At 32.5% G+C, this 19,420-nt stretch overlaps 1 protein-coding gene across 2 annotated transcripts in view; it reads left to right on the forward strand.

Annotated features, from left to right (window-relative positions):
• LOC110997161 overlaps positions 1–12,129 on the forward strand; it is a 29,279-nt gene extending 17,150 nt beyond the window's left edge. For both annotated transcript variants that reach the window (XM_045628076.1, XM_022265183.2), the window contains exons 5-6: positions 9,977–10,090; positions 10,464–12,129. In XM_045628076.1, the coding sequence (XP_045484032.1) occupies positions 9,977–10,090; positions 10,464–11,429 (1,080 nt within the window). In that variant the 3' untranslated portion in view covers positions 11,430–12,129. The remainder of the gene's footprint in view (positions 1–9,976; positions 10,091–10,463) is intronic.
• The last annotated feature ends 7,291 nt before the right edge of the window (positions 12,130–19,420 follow it).

Raw genomic sequence — 19,420 nt, forward strand, 5'->3', positions numbered from 1 at the left:
GGTTGACGCCACAACCTTTTTAGGTCGGAACCTCTGATTTATCTATTAGTATCATCATCATTTGTCAATCTGATAAAAAAGTAATCAGCCTTCTGTGTCTAATACACGTCCTCGGATTTAGGTTTAAAGCAAGCCGGTTTGTCACTATGTTTTTCTTCATCGTTCGCCCGAATTTTAAAAGCGCACAGAGAAATAATGTCCATTGGTGCACAACCAGGGATCAAACCTACGACATCAGAGATGCACGATGGCGCTATTGGGCCAAAACTGCTCGTATATATTACATATAATATATATAAAAATCTCTTGATATGAATGACTTGAATAGAAAATGTTTTGAAATCTTAAAGACAAAATGAGCTTTTTTTTATATTTCATATATGGATAATTCTTAATTAGCTTATCTTAATGCGAATAGTGTATTTATAATTAAGAATAATAATTAGCTTATCTTAGGAAACAGATAATATGACTGAGTTATCATCGAAAAAAGATATGACATGGGATTGTAAGAAATACTAATGATTTATCGTTTCTAATAACCCGAATAACCGAAGCGGTGAAAATTTCAGTTATTCTGTCTTTTATACCATTAGGACAAAAGTCTCGAAGGCAATGTAATAAAATGCAAAGCGTCGTGTATAATTTTAGATTAAACTTAATTAATATGATTTTTTAATTACTTGGGTGGTATAAACTTGTGTTATACTTATAAACCCTTAGGGCATAAACATACGCAGATTTTAATTAAAGACGCGAATATCTGACGAACTTCGTAACTTTTCCATCAACTTGAACCAAAAGCCGTTACATATAAAGCTTCTAAGATGTTATTTATGTTTAGTAATAATCATTTCATAAATATAAAAAGTTATACTTATTCAAGACATTACAACTATTATATATACCAAAACTAACAATTTGTTTATTTGTATAAAAGGTCTCATATGATGAACTAGCATAATGTTCTGATTAGTAGTGGCTTTGTTAATTTATTACTTACGAATCAATTATAATTTAGCTAGGAATCAAACTCAAGTGTTATACGGCATTAACTAATGGCTTCAAAGGAATAAATTAAATTGTTTGTACAACCTTATACCTTTATTAAATCCCTTGTAACTTAAAAACAATAGAAGGCTGTGACAATACGTACTCGCGCCTTCGTATAACGAAGCAAAATGTCAAACGTAATGAAAATCTTTTAGCATCGAAAAGGTTCCGAATTACACTTCTATTGAGAACAAATTCTATATGCGATGTTACTCATTAGTGCTTTGTTCTGAACTCTTTTAAAGTTTCTGCTTTTCGAAAAACCTCCCTATCACAACGAGTTAAAGCTCAAACACTAATATAGAAAAAGGCTGCAAAGGGAATTCCGTAGACGTGAGTTTTCACTAATTAATGGTTTGTGATGGAAGGACCTGTAAGCCGATTTGCAGTATAATGTTGTCGTTTTATTTTCCAGTGTGTTCTTACTTATTTAAGGATGAGATTTTGAAAGTGTTTTAAAATTTTCTAAAGTATCTAAAGTATTTTACGAATTAAAGTGCAAACGACATGGGGTGCTAAGTACTAACATCTTCTTAAGTTCTTCACTTCTGAAGGTCGTGTTAGTGGCGCCGCTCCACTTCCTCTATTCTCTAATGGTTAGGCGTAAGGGCCTTTACTTTATCGGTACAGCGAGGTAGTGCCGCACTCTTGTAGACTGCGATATTGCTTTTTTCTATTTACCAATCTATTTCGTAGCGGTTCGCTAGAAAGTGCTACGAAACGCTACGTATATATCTAGGCTATTTATCTACGATGTAAAGGCGACGTGATGCATAATAGTAGTCCCAACATGGTTCTTTTTTGTTTATTAGATTTCATAATGATTTCTATTTATATTATATTTGGCTTGCAACGAATAGAATATATAAATTATTGTAAGAGTGAAAATTATATACGAAAAAAAAAAGATAATTAAAATAATTTATTAAGTAAATAGTCACACCAACACGCATACACATTAACACATACGTGGACAAGTCAGTATTTTATATATTTTATTAATATATTTTACTAAGGGCCGTTCATGGCAATTCTTTGTTAATTTCTAAACAAAAATAAACATTTAAAATAAAGTGATTCTTACGCAAGATGACTCAAATACTTTTTCTTAACACTGTTGTCTTTAGAACTCCCTTAAACCGCAGCATCTTTGTTCGCAGCAAGTAACGGTAGGTCTGGTTTCAATGCAACGTGTGACTTGAACACTGCAGACGGATGTGTATTTAGGAGATCTCTCTAAAAATACGTCATTTGCTGAGATGGTTCAGTATAATTCATTCTCGAGAATCTTTGTTTACATCTACCCTAACATGTAATGAAAAATACCCAGGCGCTGGTATGCTGGACAATTTAGATTTAGACAAGTATTTTTTTAGAACATTCATATGATATTAAGTGATACCGCAAGCGCATCCCATAGACACCCGACGAATCCTACCATCGACAATCGAACTTTTCCTTGCATACGGTAAACAGTCTTCTAATCAAAAAATTATTAATAAATTTTTGTGATTTTAGGTGTTTATTTTTTAATTTACAGCCGCTATAGTTTACCTCAGACTAAGCAAAAGCGAAATAAATTAATGCAAAAATGACGTAAATCGTTAATATTATTGGCTCAAATCTCACAGTAATCACAACAAGTGCTAAATCTATCGTCATCCTTATTCCGCGAAGTGGCGGCACTTTCTCTTCCCCCTCTAACCAAAAATCGGGTAACATGCATAAAGAACCGATTAAATGCAACTTTACGATGCGACTTAGCTGATATAAGATACTTTCTACGATAAGATACGCAAAGCCCCAAAGTGGAGATTATCACACATGAGTTACTATCGTGGCATAATCGTGTTTTGTCGCGTGCATTTCCGGTTTCCGTTAGCGGAACATTCAGAAAAGAGTTTTTAGTACCTGAGCGTAGAAAAGTGAGATTTTAAATATCGCCGGCGGTCAGTAGGTCGAGATACTTATAATAATATAGTCGTGTTGTTGTTGCGAACATTGTAATTCGACATATTTTGTAATTTAAAACTTTTCAGCTTCATATTATCATGTATACCAATCTTAAAATATAGCCAACAACCGCCAAAACTTTAATATCACAATTCACCAATTTAAAAAATTACCTTCGCGTGTCATCATCTGAACATGATACTCATGATAAAAAGTTTTAGTTCTTTTATGTTTTACTAAATGTTTTTTTTATAAGTCTTTATCATTAGACTATGAGCAGATGTGTTGAGAGCTGTTAGGCGTTCAAAGCAAAATCTCCATCCATCGAGACTGCTGCATTTGTTGCCTTTTTATTAGGTGTGGTATGGTTAGTTGCGTGGCAAGCTTATTAGGATGCCTTTCTAGCCTTTTTCTGTATTTCATGCTCCTGGTCTTGATCTCCTCTTTGACAGTCCTGATTTTGGCGTGCTCATGAATGTCCGATGTTTTTATAAACCACGGACAGTCAGATATTTTTTTCAAAATGTAATTTTGACCCCTTTGTATGATACTTATGTTAGATTAACTAAATGTTAATAAATTAAATTTAAACGCATATAAACTTATAAGTCTACAGCTAACACACATTAATATCTTTATGTAACTCAAACTGTGGTGTTTACAATTTAATGATACAAACTATTGCTAAGAAAAATTCGGTGTCCTCATTAGTTTGGCAAGAAATAGCAGCTTTCACCACTAACGCGCGCTTTCCAGTGATTTGGCATAATTCACTCTGATTGCCTGTCATTACCAAACAATTCTTAACATTATTCACTTGGCGTGTCTTGCGTAAGTGACCTTAAGGTGCGGTCACAACTCTTTATTCTATACTCATCCAATATCTTCACGTTTCATTATTAATTGTATCTCATTAACCAAAATAAAATGCATGAAAGCGAACTTAAAAATGTGGCGTCAATTCAATTAAATTTTTGTATGATTTAAACCCGAATTATTGGGTCTCGCGCTAAAGACATATGCAGTGTACAGTATTAACTTAAAACTTCATCCGCTTTACCTTGATGGCTGGAAGTTTTGCATGGTCAGAATCATAAGATATTTTGTTTCAAACGCACCCTCGAATTTTCGAGTAAAAAAAAGTCGTAAAAAAAATATCATGGACACCCAATTAGTGTTTTCGATTTTTTTTATAAATGTTTTCTAGATTATGACTGCCCTTTTTGGGCATACCAGTCCCCGGGCAGGCTCGTTTATAGTATAAAAATATAGAAGTACTGAAACTTCGGCATTCTTATTAAAACTAAAATCCATTTCGATGATTTGTTTATTAGGTTTAGTTTGATGACACAATTAAAAATATGGTTTGTGTAACTGGTCTTTTTTTTCATCTTTATTTTGATTTAAATTTTGGTTAATTCAAATAGTTTATGAAATCAGTGCTGCAGTAAGAAACAAAATCAAAAGAAAGTAATTCTTCCGGGTGCTGATGCGCGATAACCCAAAGGCTGAGGTATTTGGCTACGGACAGCAAAATAGGTCATCCTATTTAATGGCAAACTACAATATTTTTTACATAATACGGACAAATTAAATGAAAATATTATATATGCATTCAGAGACCATTGTACAATACAGTAAACAGTAAAAAAGTAGTAACATATTTTTTTAACTATAAAACTTTAACGAGCTATAACTCATTTATGACTGACTCGGCTTGAATCATCTCTGTACGATTTGTCATTTCTTTGTCTTAAATAACTATTTAATTATGATTTTAATTAAATAACTTAGGCTATTAAAAATGCATTCAAAAGTTGATTTCAATACGAGACATTGTTAAATTCCATTTTTATAGTAAATGTAATATAAAAAAATGTGTCGGTGTACTCGTGTACACACGTAAGTGAGTGAAACTTCTATTTTTTCGAAAAATGATTTAGTATATACAACTTTACAGAAATTGGTTAAATTAAGTTACATATGTGAGCTAAAGTTTCAGAAAAGACAGAATTGTATTAATTGTAATAGAATTATTACTATCATTGTTATCGTTATTATATATTTTTGCTTCGAATCAACCGCGGTAGGGAGAAGAAAAACTTGGCGCGAACTGAAAAATGTGACGAGTAACGTAAAAATGTGACGCGTAACTAAAAATGTGATGGTAATTTTTAAGTAAGATTATCAAGTGTCCTTACATAGATAATAATTGTTGTATTTATTTTCATAATCCAATAGCTAACATTAATTATATATAAAAAAATCAATTATACTAAATATATAGCCAAAGATAGAATACATGAACCTAGATGTGTTGGTATGAAAGTAAGGTCATGCTCGTGAGGGTGTGAATGTGGGATGTGCTCATGATGCAGGTTATTTTGCGATGAAATGATTCTACATGATTTTGAATAGGATTATTTTACAAAAAAAACTTTCAGGTATGTATAGCAACCCTGACTTGACCGCTATACATTGCATTAGCGTATAGTCCTTTATTGAAAAAGCCTTCGTCATAATTTATATTCCGACTCTACAGAGAGCTGGGAGACTAAACCCGTTTCCAGTTACTCGAATATATCTTAATCAAATCGGTACTGTACAATACATCGATTTTAAATGTTAAATTGTGAATCGTATATAATAATAATGTCTTCATTTTCTTTTGCACTCGTTATTTTTGAATTAGTATTTTTTTATATTTTCGTATACATCGGTTGATCGAACTTGTAATTATAAATTATATATAAAATACAAATTATAACTTACACGGATATAATTTTAATAGAACCATCATCATTATTATTATTATTTTGGAAAGTTAATTTATAAACTAAGGTTTACTACAGACTGAGCAAAGAAGGTTGAATAAATTAAAACAAAAAGGATGGTTATAAAAATATATTATATAATTTGGTTATATATTTGGCGCTACAATAGTATCTTTATTATATATATAGAATATTAATTGTTTCTAATAATTTAACATTCAATTTTCGTTTGCCTTCCTTACTATAAATAAATACTATTTTGAAAATATGAAAATCAATTAAAACAATACAAAAACCCGTTTGTTTTTAATGCGATATCCATTTAAGTGTCGGACATGATTACAAATGTTAAATCTTAAACTTTCACATATGAATAATACCCGCCGGCGAATTATAAATCATACGTACGTTTATTGGATTAATATAATGGCGGTTCTGATTTTCAACTGTTTAAACTGTCTTTCCATTCTCCTCGTGCTGATAGTATGGAATATATTTAGGAATAGGTTTACTTGCACTATGACTCTTATTCCCAAGCAAAATTTTCCAAGTTCCGTCTGCAAAATCAACCTAGCAGTTCAGGCACCTCTCCTTTGAATGACTGATCTGGAGTTGAGAATACATATACATATATTCTTTTTTTGCAAATGTGGTGCAAACTAGCTGATGTAGTCTCTGGCAGAATAACCAGCACTGTGGAACATTCTGCTACTCAGCATATTGCTAAGCCAGGGCCATTTTCAGCCACAGCACACACGCATTACATGCTTGAGACGAACCGACTGGGAAAAGGAAAAAAAAATATACCTCTCATTATATCTTTTATTTATTTGTTTCTCTTTGATTATTGTTATATTATGTGTGTGTTTTGTTTGTAATAAATAATATGTCTATGTCTATGAATAAATTAGTGGAATGACATTTTTAGTTTTTCTCAGAGCAACACAAAAACAACGTTAAATATCCTATATTACGCTGACTACTGTAGTTAAATTACATAGGAAAATTAACTTAACTAAGTTAAACCACTATCGGCTTGGCTATTAGCTGTTAGGGTAGTTACATAAATATACTAAAACATATTGTTTGGAAGGTTAAGTTGATCGTATTGTGTGCGTTCCAAAAAAGCCGGCAACACACTTGTATGACATTTGACATTTTGTAGTATCTGTTATATAAAAATGTTCGATACAGTGAATCGAAGCTCTCTCTTTACTGAAAATATTTTCCGGTGTCTTTAATTTTTATGCCGTTGTATACGGCATCGACACTTTTGAGTTATAAAACTTTATACGGCTGTAAACTAGATGTGTTTAAGAAATAAATTTACACTGTAAATATAGCATAGTAAAATTATGAAGGTATGTGTCGATGTAACAAAATCCCAACTCAAAATAAAGTACTAAAATATCGGCTAACACCCTATTCACATTGCAGCTGTGGTTACAAAAAGAGCTGTAAGTCATCAAAATCTCATAAAAGAATTTGGCGTCGAGGGGGTGGGTTCAGGAGGGGGGAGGCGACTCCTGCGCAGGCCGACTGCCAAAAATCTAGTCAAACTGGCTCGTATAGTGCAACGCACTGCGCAACCAATGCGTGAAGCACAACAGACGAATTGAGAATTCTTCACATTATATAAAAATAATAACTTAGATTTTTTAATTTACTTATTTATATATAATATTAACAGATTACTTTAAGTATGAATCGAGGCCATCTAATTAGGTCGTAGTTAAAGGAGTACGTCTTAACAGCATCTTCATTTATTATTATAGCTCTTAAGTCTTGTTATCATCTCAGAGCAAAAATCAACTTGATATTTATATTTTTTTTAAAGAGCAGCAGGCAAATGGGCAGTTAAATTATTAGCGCCCATGGACATCCTCAATGCCTTTGCCAATTCTCGATGGCCCACCATTTATCGGCTGAATCTGATATTTAAATTAATAATTTAATCAAAGAAAATCTATGGATTCCACTGTCCAGTCGTTAGATAGTCTGTACGAAGTAGGTGCATCTAAAAAGTGCACGATGCAAGCGAAGGGGAAAAAATAAAACTCTGGCCGAATCTGCGGACGACGACCGGTCGTTCACCCCGGGAGTTAGATGGGACCTAGGTCCTCATTAATAATTTGTATTTGAAATGTTAATGCATTTGTTTAAAATACACAATTTTATAGTTTGATTTTTGACTAATCATGTTTGAAAAGTTGCCAAGTATTTTATGAGTTTCAATAGTTGCTGCGCAATGTTGGCCTAGTGGTTTTAGCGACTTACATCCCTGACGGAGTAAGTTCGATCCCCGGCTAGGCACCAGTGGACTATCTTTCTATGGGCGCATTAAACATTCACTTGAACAGTGAAGAAAAACATCGTGGAAAACCAAATAGCCTTGGTCACCAAAAGTCAACGGTGTCTGTCAGGCACAGGAGGCTGATCACCTACTTGCCATATGATTATGAAACAGATACAGAAATCTGAGACTCAGAAAGGTAGCACCTGATCTGATTTTTAAAATGCTTGCTAATGAAGAAAATTTGAGATGAGAATACCTATATAAAAAGAATACATCTGCTGGCATAAAAGACGTTTCATTTAATTTATGTGAAATTAAAAAGCAAATTATTGGCAAAGCCCCGTAGAATCCGATCACGTGGTAGTAGAAAGTGTACTAACTCGGACTACAGATATATTTTTGTTATCATAAAAGTTTTTTTTTTACTTAGTTATCTTAGTTTTAAATTATTTCTTTTCAGATTATTAGATACATACTTATTTTCATAATCTGATCAATATATAGATTTTATTTTACAACGGATTTAGATTTCAGACTTTAGTAAATTTAAAATACTCTATAGGTATTGAAAAATTCTCGATTACCAGTAGGTAATATTTATTTTAATCAGTTCAGCTTGATCATTGTAAATTGTTAAAAATAAGTCAAAACTTCAAAATGCAAAACATTCTTAAATAATATTATTAGAGAAGAGATTTATTTTTAGAACTTCATATAGTATGGCAGCAAAATAATATTTTAGGTATAGGGCCACATACCATTGTGCATCGGTAAAACAGGTATTTTTGTAGATATTGATACGTTCTACAATACTATATTTTTTTTTTTGTTTTATCAACAGTTTACACAGCGCACCCGATGATAGTTTTTATGGATAATTTTTTCCTACCTTTGGTTATACTATTGCATTTTTATTTGGAAGATTTTATTTTATTAAATTATAGCCTGTTATACATTGTATTATGAATATATCACAACTGCAGATGCAGTTTTCTACTGGTGAACAATTTTTTGAAATCAGACCAGTAGTTTTGTGTGAAAAGATTACCAACATACATACAAAAATACAAATGTTTCCTCTCTATAATATTAGTATAGATTAACTCTTATATGAAAGATTGTAAGCCACTAGAAGTACTTGAATAAAAGTTGGTTGGACTGTTCTTAAATATTTTAGTACTTTGATTTACAGATGAAAACATCAGTTTGGTTTGATGTCAATTTGAAAATATTTAATGTTTTAATTGAGCCTCTAAGTTTTGCTATCTGAAATGATGTACACACTTGTTTGATAATTCGTTATATCTCCACTATATTCGTTAATGCCAAAAGTCGAAAATAACGGAATTGAAGCTAGCAAAAAATGCCCCACCATCGCGAAAATACAAAAGATCATCAAGGAATCGTACAATTCGAAACTTTTTAAAACAAACTCTCGAGCGCGTTGCCAGCCTTTTATAATTAAAAAAAACTGATTTTGTTTATGTTCTTTAAATGTAACATCCGAATAATATTTTCAAAATAGGAAACTTAATAACAAAGTGATCAAATCCTTGGTATTGTGTTATACACAAAAGTTGAGTGGGCGAAGGTGAACGATTCATCAATACAAATCATTAGCGGTCCCAAAAAGACGCCAATCGGGTTTTCTTTGTGGCCTTATCTTAGTCATGTCGACCTTAGAGCTTCGGATGTGCAATGTCATCGAGTATATTTGTGTAAAGTTATATTACCTTGAAAAATACTTTAATTCATCGCTTTTCTAACATAAGTCAGGAATTTGAAAATATGTAAAAGAGATCATAAGATCTTACTGACAGAAACTCGTTTTATTGCGTGTATGAAAAATGTTCTTTATATTAAAAGATTATTTTGACATGACCTTGTTTTTTAATTTCAGACGAAGTCGCCCGAAGATGGAGATACAGGAGGGGAAACTCCGCCAGGAAACGGTTCAGTCTTTACAATGACGCTAAAGAATAATCATCTTATTGTCGAAACGGAAGAGAGGAATGTTAGTATAAACATATTTAACAATAATGGCCTATGAATATAAGATTAAAAACACAGTTGTAAAAGGCACAACTCAGTCAGCCTGGTCGAAATAGCCATGCGAAATTAATAAAATTCATAATACATATATAATAAAAAAGTAGTTTATCTTTTATAATTTTTTAACCAAATCTCATTTTATTGAAGGGCCACGCGCTAATAAATACCTCGAAATTCCATGGTTGGTACTTTGTGCTATGTGTATGCTCATTAATATTAAAATTTATATTATTATTATTGCACGCCAAGGCTGTATATTTTGCTCACTCGGGGCTTTAAGAGTAAATTAATATAATGTTAGTATAATATAGTATATATACGTTTTCAATTTCTAGGATATCACTAAGAATGGACGGGCAACAAAAATGAAATACTCACCCGACAACGACGGAATCTTCGTAGTTGAAGTTCAACAATCAAACTCTTACAGACCCAATAATAAAGACCACCAAAATTCATATACCCAGGACCCTCAGATATCTACAAATCAAGCTCTCATCCACCGTGTACCAGATGAGTACGAAAAGCGTATCGTTGAAGATGATAGCGAAAGAAGTAGTGAAAAATTTGATCGACAATTGGCGTTATCCAGTACAGGACTTTCCATCTCAGACCTCAGTATGTCCTCCATTGGCTCTCATAATGTTACCTATTCGTACAGCAGTCAGATGGGTTACGAACAAGGGCCGTTCGGATATCCAATATACGCAGGCTATGATGTATCGAAAGATGATACAGCCGAAAGTTTAATTCACGATAACTCACAGGAACCTTTAATTGGTAAAACGCCAACTGATCCCGATAAACCAGTAGTTACAGCGGCAATTTTCAAACAAGATTCTGTAATCAGTAATGATTTACTACAAGGACCAGTATATTGCATCGAAGGTTCGTCCGATGGCCCCTTACTATCTGATGTTCAAGCGCGAGAGATAAGTCTCCAAAAAATTCACGATAAGAAAGAAAAGAAGATGGAGAACGGCGTAGCAGTGGCCATGGCTGAAAAATTTGAGAGCCCAATAAAAATATTCACACGATTTGATTCAGTTGCGACCCCTGATGTTAATATCAAGGAGACAAATGTGGCAGATATTCCTAAAGATGTCTTAAAAGGCAAACGTGCATCTTTACCCGTGATTCGAACTGAAATGTATGAATCAGTGAAAGATGTTATTCAAGCTGGTTCACCAAAGTTTGAGAGATTGAATAATGACATGTCGCCAGGTGAGGTGTTTTACGATACCCCTCCGATGATAACAATCACAGAAGAGAGCGAATCAAAGCCAGATGATACTAGTTAATTTTTAATATGTATATAGAAGTAATATTTTAGTATTATATTCCTTTCGCTTGGCTAAATGTGGTGATATTATCAATATTGACATTTTATTGATTTTTGTTTTATTGATGATATTTCTGTGTAAATTGCATGAGTTTAATTACGTAATTTGTAACTCTCGGGAATTAAACGATAAATGAACCTTTAATCTAAGTTTAATCTTGTATTGGGTCTTGCGTTTTTTTTATAATAATAAGAAGCAGAAGACGCAAGTGGAAAATTAGCTAATGCTATATATTGGACAATCAATTTACATAAGTAATTATTAATTTTATGTATAAAATCCATTATCGTTAGTGAATTGTTATAATTATTAAAGTTAGTACATAATTAAGAGGTTTATAAAGCTATCTAGTGCTCTTTAACGCAAAATTATTAATTTCTTATGCAAATTGATTGTAAAATTATAAATAGATACATTTTTATTTGGAACCGATTACAAAAATGCGCTTTAGTTTGTATTAAAGACAGAATTAGTAAAAAGTAAAGTCTCATACATATAAACCACATTTAGAATTGTAAATTTTTTCCTTCTTAGAAATAAGTAGCTTTTAAAGTAATTTTAAAATTATTTTATTTTACGATTGTCTTATTGAATTACTTTGAATGGATTGATTTAATATATTTAAGTACATAATATGGACGGCAGAATTAAAAAAGTAGAGTACCAATTTTTTGTATTTAAAATTGTGTATCATATTATTGAAGTGTTATTAATACAATAGGGCACCATCTTTCTCTTTATAAATTAATATTTATATTATATGTCTTAGTAAGGCATATTTTTAAAGATTTTCTCGATAATGTAAATATTTATGGGCTAATAATTTTACTATAGTAACATAATTTTATTGATTTTTATCTATGAAGCAAAGAAATATTAGTAATTCAAAGATATGTTTTTTATTACTGAGCATTTATTATTCGTTTAATAAAAAAAAGGTTAATTTTTGCGCTGGGTAGTAGATTCGTTTCATCACAAAGATTTTGGAGTTAATTAATAAATAAACCACTTTACTATTATTCTAGGCACAGCTTTATAGATGAGAAAGGCTCAAGGTTAGTTAGAGAATAAGATTACTCAGACTGTAATAGTTATACTTTTAATAAAGCAAAAGATAATAAAGCAGTTATTGCGTCTCGAAGACCAAATAATTTGCTTTATATTAAAAACATTGTAGATTCAATTAATTGATTTGTGTTGGAAATTATTAAATGTTATTGCTTTTGCTAAATGTCAAGTAGTTGTTCCAATTAAAAAAAATAGAGCTCGCTGCGTCTCTGCCACCATGGCTTAGTGGTTAAACACTACTTTCACGAAGACAATTCGTGTATTCAACTTGAGGCTAACAAAGACTTCTAATAAATTCAATCAGCTTTCATTATATTAATCAGGTTTAAATTAATTATTTATATTTTAGCACGGTTATATAGTTTGTAAAACACGAATTTCAACTTATTGTACTTTGTCCAAAGGTAAATGTTTATTTTATTGTTTAAGTCAAAGAAATTAAAAATGAGTTTTAAAATCGAAAAAAAAATGTCCTATTGTAGAGCTTTTCTTAATTTGAGTGGTGTTTCTCTACATCTTACTTAGAAGTTTTTAATATTTGCTAAAGGCAAAGGATTAGAGCTGAAATACATATATGAGGCACACAAAATCAAAGTGTAGGTTTATTTGTAAATATAGAAATTGTAAAATTATATTTATAATGGTACATTAAATTACCGAAGCCGTTTATTTGCAAGCCTATTGCATCTTTTATAATAAACTTTTGTCTAATCGTGATCTCAAATTATTTTACAATACGTAGAGAAAATTTATTAAGAAAAATATTTTCAAATTGTTTTTTTTATATTGCCGTCCTATTTGATCGAATCTTGTGCCAAGCAAAATTGAATTTTATCTCGATAATAAGTAAATTATAATTGTAAATAGTGCTTTGTTATGAAGTGGCATTGGGTTTTGAAATAAAGAAATACTGGTTAGTACGTTAATCGAAAATCGAAAATAGATCATTCACCCAGGTCTGATCGAAATAAATCCTAAGCACTTGATGACAAAGTAATTTAAATAATTAATTGATAGTTTATTATATTTGATTCTATATATTTGATTTGCATATTTTTTGTGTTTAATTTTATAAATAAATGGTTATTTGCGAGTTTCTTATTTCAATTCCTGGTATTATGGATACATATATGTATATATTTCTTAATACCCTACACTTGCAACCCCTGGAGTTATGAACCTCCATAGGGACGTTAGCTACCACCACCACTGCAAGCTGATCCGCAGGTTCGATTACATGTACTCAATATGCGACATATGCCAGCCAGAATTTTTAAAGCATCTAAGAGAATCGTAAAGATCTATTGAAGTCTGAATATCAAATCGAGTGTGCTTATTTATAATTAAAAATATAAAACATGTAAATATATCTATCTAAATCAAAGAAGTTAGTATTTCCTATTATTCTAGTGAACTACGCCGTAGCATAGAAGCGCGTAGATCGTGGTTCGTAGAGCTTTTCTATAACTCGTAGCAACATCGTAGCAAGTATAAACTCATCTATGAGGTAAAACCGCAGTTTCAGAACTTAGGTATTTATGAATAGAGTTTAAAAGTGCTGAATGTTATAGTTGCTCCATTTGCCAATAGATGACGTTAATCATAGCGTAGGTTTGTATTTTGACATACCTTTGAAAGAATATGATCGCTTTATTTTTACGCCATCTACTAGACGGTGGAAGAGAACAAAATGTTTAAATATTTTGAAAAGTTCAATTACATTTCTACAGACGGCGTATAACGCAAATAATAAGCGATGATATTATTATTAGAAATAATATACAATTCATCAAAATTAACTTTATTAAAAAAATATGCTCAAATTTATTTTCTTATGGATGCCTAAAATCTTGTTAACTTCTGAGTTAAAGAGGGCCTCTGAGGAATACGTCGTTTAAACTTAATTACTAAATAAAGAACATCATCATAACAATGCCAATTACTTTCAGTATTTATTCCCAAAATATCATACACAGCAAAGCTCTTTCTTATCAGAGTAAAAACAGTTTAAGAAATATTTAAAGTTTATTAAACAGAGTAATATGACAATATTTATTATAAGTAACATCGTGTTAAAAAAAACTTAATCAAATTAAAATATGTACCAATCAAAAGAAAATACATCACAGTTGTCTCATGGAATATATATACTTAGTCTGGCCATAAATACTGATACAATTAAAAATAAACAAAATATTACATTTTAATTTGGAATCTGTTATTTTTATATGATTGTCCATTAAGTTTTCTCATTTTGGCGCCAATACTTTGTATAATATTTTGCTATATTAAAATGCAGTGGGGTGATGAAGAGAACCGAATCGCTGTGATTGCATTACCAAAGTAGGTATAAAGCTAAATGCACATTTTAAAACTCTCCATACGCTTGGTATTTGTAAAATATTTGAGTACTGGGCTATTAATAGGTACAATGAGACCTCCTCTATTTGTGACAGAAAAATATCTGGCCTTCCACGTAGTCTTTTTAAGAAAAAGGTGGTCAAAGCAGTAAGGGAAAGAATTCGAAGAAATCCTGTCCGAAAGCAAAAGATTTTATCTCGGGAGACAAAGATAGCACCTAGAACCATGTTGCGTTTTTTAAAAGATGACTTAGGACTTGTAGCCTATAAGAGACGTTCTGGTCATTTCTTAAATGATAATTTAAAAAAGAATAGGGTGATAAATCGAAAAAATTACTGAAGCGGTACGCAAAGAGTGGTCACAGAAAAATTTTGTTTACGGATGAGATTTTTTTTACAATCGAGCAACATTTTAACAAACAAAATGACTGTATTTGTGCTCAAAGCTCTAAGGAAGCTTCCCAATAAGTCGCCAGTGTGCAACGTGGGAACTATCCGACTTCAGTGATGGTTTAGTGGGGTATTAGCTATGAAGGAGTGACTGAGTCATACTTTTGTGAAAAAGGTATCAAAACTTCGGCACAAGTGTATCAAGATACCATCGTTGAGAAGGTAGTGAAGCCATTTAACAACACCATTTTCAATAACAAAGAATGGTCCTTCCAACAAGACTCGGCAACGGGTCATAAAGCTCGGTCTACGCAGTCTTGGTTGAAAATGAACGTTTCGGACTTCATCAGCGCTGAAGACTTGCCGTCGTCTAGTCCCGATCTTAATCCGCTAGATTATGATTTATGGTCAGTTTTAGAGAGTATGGCTTGCTCTAAACGGCATTATAATTTGGAAGCCCTAAGACAATCCTTACGATTGGCAGTGAAGATTTTTCCCATGGAATGAGTGCGTGCTTCTATCGATAACTGGCCTCAACGTTTTAAGGACTGTATCGCACCCAATGGAGACCACTTCGAATAAGCTTTTTATATTATAAATTGTTTTTTATTTATGTATTAAACTAACACACTGTAAAAGTAATAAATGTTATTTGCAACAGAAAAAAAAATATTTTTCTTTGTTTCAGTATTTATGGCAAGACTAGGTAGTTGACATTAACTAAGCCGGTTACGATACATTTGTATAGACCGTAATCAATTCTAGTGGATCCACGCCGTTCTCTCGGGAAAAAAGTATAAATTTTATATTCGAAATTAAGTTTATAGCAAATTATACATAAAAAGGCGTGACGTTCCAACTACCCTCATCTCAGCTATTGATTCACTGCGGATAATTGAGTACACGCGTGTCACCCGTCCCCCCCAGGGGTTCCGGGGGGAAACGGACCCCTCACACGTCGCACCTCATTTGATTACAACGGAAAAAGCGGCGAAAAATCGAGATGCAGTAATCGGCCCGTCGCTATAGCAACCAATATTAACGGGGGCACGGTGACCATGCAATTGATTGGTGTGGGATAAATGTCTGCGCAAGTTTTGACATTTTCTTTGAGAATTACATTTTTTTTACCTTCGGGATTCAAGGAAAAAAGCTAGTCGTCCAAGTTTCCATTTCAGGTTTTAGCTACTTTGAACACTCGATAACTAGTACTTATATTTGTCAGTTTATTTATAGTCAATTACTTTACAAATTTAAATAATTTATAAGGCGTCTTACAAAAGAGCATGGTTGGTTACATGCCATGCCTTTCAGCATGGAACTGACAAGCTACTGTAGGAAAAATATAAAAAAAATATTTTTCAAGTCCAGATAAATTTAATTGTTTTTGTCATCCATAAGCAAAAGAAAAGATGATAAAGAAAGATAATTTGAACAATTGGTAGCCAGGTACTTGTAAATTTCGAAAGCTTAACCGTATTGTAGCATATTATTTTTATATATGTATGATTATGAAAAATAATCATGATACATGTAATATAAAACAGAATAAGTATATTGAATTGTAGTCCTTTAACAGGTTAAATGGGAATTAATCACATTATGGCCCATAATTACCAGTCAAAATTCGGTAAATAAAGTAATTTATTTGTGTCTAGAACAAAAAACAAAAAAAACAAAAACCCGACTCATTACCGAACTCATATGCACCCCGAACATAAATAGATTCCGCGCATAATACATCCGATTCCACCTCACCCCCTCATTTTTGTTAAAAAGCCTAAAACCCGACCCACTTTAAACCCCTCATGCAGATTAGCTAAAACTACGCATTTTTTACCCCACTCGGGGGGAATTTTCTCCTGCTAACTACCGAAATGTGGGTCCAGGGGGAAGGGAGAAAAGTTTGCGTTTTAAATATGTCCGAAGGCACGCATTACCGTTTGCGAAATACAAATCATTAAAACCCTTTTGTTTCAAATTTTTACAACTTTACTAATTGCGTATTACGTTTGTTAAAATTTTGCAGATAAACAGTATATTGTGTATTGTTTTTATTTCATACAATTTAACACATTTTGATAAAATATTTTAGTTAACAAAAATACTATTATTAATTACTGACAAAAGTACTTTTGTTAGTCTGTTGAACCAACTTTTTGCGTTTTTTATGTAACAACGAAAATGCAGAAAGCTCACCTGATGTTAATTGATACTGTCCTTAGGCAATCACATTGGCAGAGGGCTCCCAAGTGCGTTGCCGGCCTTTAAGAATTGGTGCGCTCTTTATTTAGCCATTTCTGGGATATCTCGCATAAAGTTTCTTTTATTACTATTCCATTACTACTAGAGACTCGATATGGAATAAAATGTAACCCTCATTTATAAACATACTAAAATGTAACGTATAACCCTTTAATAGCTAATGACAATTAGCAAATAAACTTTAATGAGATCATGCCTGTTCTTAAACGAGAATATATAAAAGAATTAATATATTCAATACATTTAGGTTTGCGTGGGTTGGATGGAGGCCGTAATTATTTCCCGATTTATTAGTTCCCTAAAATCCCTCTAATTCCTAGCGGGGCTACGCGTTTTATTTCTAAAGCGATTTTAGATAGGGGTATAGCGGTGAGCTTTTGGTCCAAGTTATGATATAAAAAGAAACATATTAATGAAAAAAATAATAGGTAGTAGGATATTTTTGTTCACCGTTCGAGCGAATGTTAAATGAGCACATAGAAATGTCTATTGGTGCACAGCCGGGGATCGAACCTACGACCTCAGGGATGAGAGTAACACGCTGAAGCTGAAGACTAACACTTCTTAGTTCTTACATAAACATAGAGATAGGCTATTAATGATTTTACTTAAGATGCGGTAAAACTAATCGAAACATTTATTGATCATGTCAGGCGATATGAACGCAATTAAAACTTGAAGTTCTAACGTTTTAGATTAAACTTATTTCGCTTTTAAGTACTATAGGCACTACGCAACTACTAATAAATAAAGAGATAGTTTTGAAATCTTACTGTGATTTATATAAAAAGTAGTCTAATCTTGTCAAGCAACATCCGTCAGAAAAGCACCTCAAATTGGGAACTGTGCATCCTGTCCATGTCCTGTCCATTTGCCTTGTGCAAATACTCATCTGATGATACCACCACCCATGGACTTTCGCACTGCTAGCCTTTTAAGAAATGGTATGTTTTCTTGAAGGACCCTTAGTCGAATTGGTTCGTAAATACTTGAGTGTTCAGCTTGTTCCACATAGTGGTGGTGCGCGGCAGAAATTGCCTTAAAAAAGGCTCAGTTTGTGGAACGACGGACGTCAAGGTGAAACGGTTTTTGTATTCTGTAATGTGAAAATATATGTAACATAATGATTTCTAATTTATTGTCTTATGCCTTGTACCACAGGTCATACGCAGCGATATGTTAAGAGATATGTCGCCCTGAGGCATCGTTACAAGCACCAATAATGTTTTTTACCGTTTTCCCCACATACGAGAAAACTTACTATTCAATGATCATATTTCATAGCTTTTATTTGAATGCATTCCATATTTTAAGAATTGAATTAATATAGAGTTTTGAAATTGGAATTAGTTCAATGATTTGTCTAAATTATGCAGATAATGTCAAGGGAGATTTAAATGATAATTGACCATAGTGACTAAACTTTTTGGATACCTGTGCTCTGGAAATAACCTTTGACCAAATATCGTGAGGAGCGTATCGGTTTTCCATCTCCAACTTATTACTGATCGGCTTGGTACTCTTTCTTTACGTAGAGACATTGCGTCTTTATGCATACACCATAGTACATATGGAGAGTGTTCTGAAGAGTTGTTTGGGTTGATCTCTCCTGCCTAGTTTCATCACCGTGATGGCTGGAAGACTTTCACGATCTGTTTCACAAGACTCTTTCTTTTGAGGACTAGCGAACTGTTGATGTTATGCGAACCAATATTAGATTCATTCGTTTTACTATACACCGCGAGCCATGCGAGTCTAGTCCCACTCCCACTTCTGTAGGTAAATAGTAAGACATTTAAAGTTCGTAACTAGTCAAGGAATCAAAATGAAGAGATTTATTATCTAAATATGAGAAATGTCCTCATA

The sequence above is a fragment of the Pieris rapae genome, chromosome 4 (genome assembly GCF_905147795.1).
Source record: "Pieris rapae chromosome 4, ilPieRapa1.1, whole genome shotgun sequence".
Taxonomy (NCBI): Eukaryota; Metazoa; Arthropoda; class Insecta; order Lepidoptera; family Pieridae; genus Pieris; species Pieris rapae.